The sequence below is a fragment of the Vicia villosa genome, unplaced genomic scaffold, assembly GCF_029867415.1.
Source record: "Vicia villosa cultivar HV-30 ecotype Madison, WI unplaced genomic scaffold, Vvil1.0 ctg.002861F_1_1, whole genome shotgun sequence".
Lineage (NCBI taxonomy): Eukaryota > Viridiplantae > Streptophyta > Magnoliopsida > Fabales > Fabaceae > Vicia > Vicia villosa.
The window spans coordinates 259,195-262,358 of record NW_026706049.1 but is presented as its reverse complement, the minus strand read 5'-3'; the positions used below and the strand labels follow the sequence as shown (position 1 = coordinate 262,358).

The following is a 3,164-nucleotide window of genomic DNA, read 5'->3' as shown; positions in this document are numbered from 1 at the left end:
TTCCAGTTGAGACGTTCACATATGCTTAGATCTTTAGAACATTCATAGCTTCTGATTCTTGCTTCCATAGGACAGCTTCAGAACTTGAATTTCTTCTTGAATCATTGCATGCTAGATTGTATCAGAACATTGTTGAATGTACCAGAGCATCATCAGAGCATCTCTACATCCTGAAATGTTTCAGAACAAACTAAACGACCAAAGTCAGCATGAATGAATCAGAACATAAAATATGTATCAGAACAAACAACAGTAATGTTGCAGAGCATATTTTATAACTAAAAACATGCATCAGAACATATAAGGAATAAGAATGAAAGCATATTCTATCATCAGAATATCAGAACAGTCTTCCTTCTTGCTTCTGATCCTTGAAGCTTTATAGCACTAAGCTTGCTTCAATTTCCATGAGCTTATTTCTATACAGAATTGCTTTTCCCCATGTCTTTGCTTCTCATGTTGAGCTTTAAAGAGGATCTTCAATTTCTGCAAAACACTCAAAGACATAGAACTTGCTAGTTCTGTTAGAAATGTGGAGCCTTTCTCCCAGCAACTGATAAAATAAACCAGATCATTTATCACATTTTTCTCCCCCTTTTTGTCATAACATCAAAAACATAAAAGATTTAGATGAAAAACAAGACAAACAATATGAGAGAAGAAAGGATAATTTCATTGATAGCAAGGAGAAATTGTCAGAACTACAAGAGGGATGCTAAGAAAACAGATGCAGCAAACAAAGAAAACATCTAAGACTCAAAGACTAAGATGACCCTAGCTTGGACATGATCTTGGCCAGCATGTCATGAATCCCATTGTTGCTCTCAGTCTGCCTCTCTATGAAGGTGCGGAACTCAGCATTGATCGTTCGTTGCTCATCCATGCGAGAAGATAGCTCAGCCTGGTTCTTCTGAATAAATTCCAGAGTCTTCGCGAGACGAGAAGGTTCATCTGAAGAGGCTTCACAACTTCTGTCCAGAGGGATAGCATTCTGAACCACAGCTTCCATTGTCAAATCATCACCTTGATTTTCCTCAACAGGAATAGTTTCAGCAGGATGATTTTCAGCATCTGCTTCTTCCATAGAAGCATCTCCATATTCTGCAGCAGGCACCTCAGAATCTCCATTCTCAAGAGCCTGAAGAATGGCAGCCAGATTCCGTGGAGCAGAAGGACCTTCAACTTCTGGAGGATCAGCAACTTCTGGGGTGATCAAATCAGGATCTTCTTCAGAAGGATTCTCCCTCAAAAAGTCAAACAAAGATTTGAAGTCTCCAATCAGAACGAGATACTGAGGTCTCTAGACCATAATCTCCCTACAAGGATTAGCTTCCATTGCTGCAGCAATTCTTGCTTCCTCAAGTTCATAAGTAAAAATCTTTTCTTCAAAGATATATCTCCCTCCGAGACGACTGAACTAGAAATCTTCATAACTTCTCAGAATTCCACAAGGGCGTGGAGCAGTTTCTACACAAATTTCCCGAAGTTCTTCAAAACAAGCATCTACTTTTCTTCGGAAGATTCTCCAAAACTTTCGCATAGCAACATCATTCAGGCCAGAACTTTCAACAATTCTGAGAGTATCAAAGACTCTTCTGAGATTCCTCTTTACCATTTCAAAAATTACACCAATAGGGTATCCTCGGCGAGATTTTATTTTGGTTATTGGAGAATCAGGGTTAGGGACATAATAGGGTTGAGGCTCTCTATCCAACCGATAAGAAGATTCTGCTTCATTCTCAGAGTCTAACACTACCATTTCAACTTCAGGACGAGGCTTAGGAGTGTAATTGCAGTCACGGAGCAATTGCTCATGTGATGCAGAATCTGGAAGACCAGAACCAGAGGGGTTGTTTTGAGAGGTGGAAGGAATAGGTTCATAAATTGCATGAGGAGGTGGTTGAGAAGTGGATATATTAGAGTGAGGTGGAAAGAGAGTTTGTAGGGGGTGGTATATCAAGAACAAGGTTTTCAAGGGCTTGGTCAGAAGCAAGGTTGGTTGCGGGTGGAGAGGAAGGAATGGGAACATCTGGGATGGGTGAAGGAGGAGGAGTAAGAATTTTGGTTACAGGGGAGGAAGAAGGTGTGAGAACACGAATGTGTATGGGTGATTCTGATGGGGCTTTTTCTGGTTGATTTACTGGTTCAGGGGTTTGAGCAACAGTTATTGGTGCAACTTCTGAACGTAAATCAGGAACAGAATCAGGTTCAGAGAGATGAATACCTTTGGATACCTTCTGAACAGCTTCAAACACAACCTCAAGCTTCTTCTGCTTTTTACTCTTCTGCTATTCCACAATCTTAGCCTTCCCAAGAGATATTTCTCTTCTTCTGGCAGATTCCAGTGTCTCCTTCTCACTAGCAACAACCTTCTGACCTTCAACTGCTTGAGTTGTTGGTCCTTGAGAGATTTTAACTTGCTGATTCGCAGCTTCTGCTTGCTGATTCAAAGCTTCTTGAACATCCTCATCTTCATCTGAGGCATCAATTATTAATTTTCTTTTTCTTGTTTTCTTCTTCTCAACAGCTTTAACAGTATTCTCAGTGTTATTAGAAGGCTTTCTCTTCTTCTTCTTCTTCTTCTTCTCAGCGTTCTCCTTCTTACTCTTTTCATTTTCGACTGAAGTAACCTGAACTTCTTCAGTAACAACTTCTTCTGGAACAGCTTTCTCAACAGTAGTAGCAGCAGCTACACTCTGAACTACCTTCTCCTGATTATCAAAAGGATGATCAAATTTTCTCTTAGTCCTTCTTTCCTTCTTTTCAGCAGCTTCAGGAACAGCTTCTGAAACAACAGGCTTGGAGGTAGAAGCTTTCTTGCGACCTCCTTTAGCCGGAACAACTTTTCCTTTTTCTTTTTCTTCTTTTTCTTCCTTGAGAACATTCAGATATCTAGTTCTGACTTCTGGCATCTCACTTCTGAAGAAGGGTTCGAAGTCAGCAAGAATATGATCTCTTCTTCTTCTTGCTCCAGGAAGAGGTTGAGGGGTTTTGATGATAGCATCAATAACACTCATCTTTCTCAAAGTGAGAGCATTCAAGCAACTTCCAGTGTTAACAACAAGGTCTTTGATGGTGCCTTCAGCTTCCAAGTTCTCAACAATCTTGGAATGAACCAGAAGGTTTGTAATGATCCTTCCAAAAGGAATGATAGTACACTTCTT

General features: G+C 40.2%; 1 protein-coding gene across 1 annotated transcript; it reads right to left on the bottom strand.

Moving 5' to 3' along the window:
- Positions 1-272: 272 nt before the first annotated feature.
- LOC131639914 (protein PXR1-like) lies at positions 273-2,912 on the bottom strand. Its single transcript, XM_058910356.1, has 2 exons — positions 2,418-2,912; positions 273-278 (listed from the first exon to the last, which is right to left on the bottom strand). Exons 1-2 carry the CDS (start codon positions 2,910-2,912, stop codon positions 273-275), a joined length of 501 nt encoding a protein of 166 aa, XP_058766339.1.
- Positions 2,913-3,164: the final 252 nt, after the last annotated feature.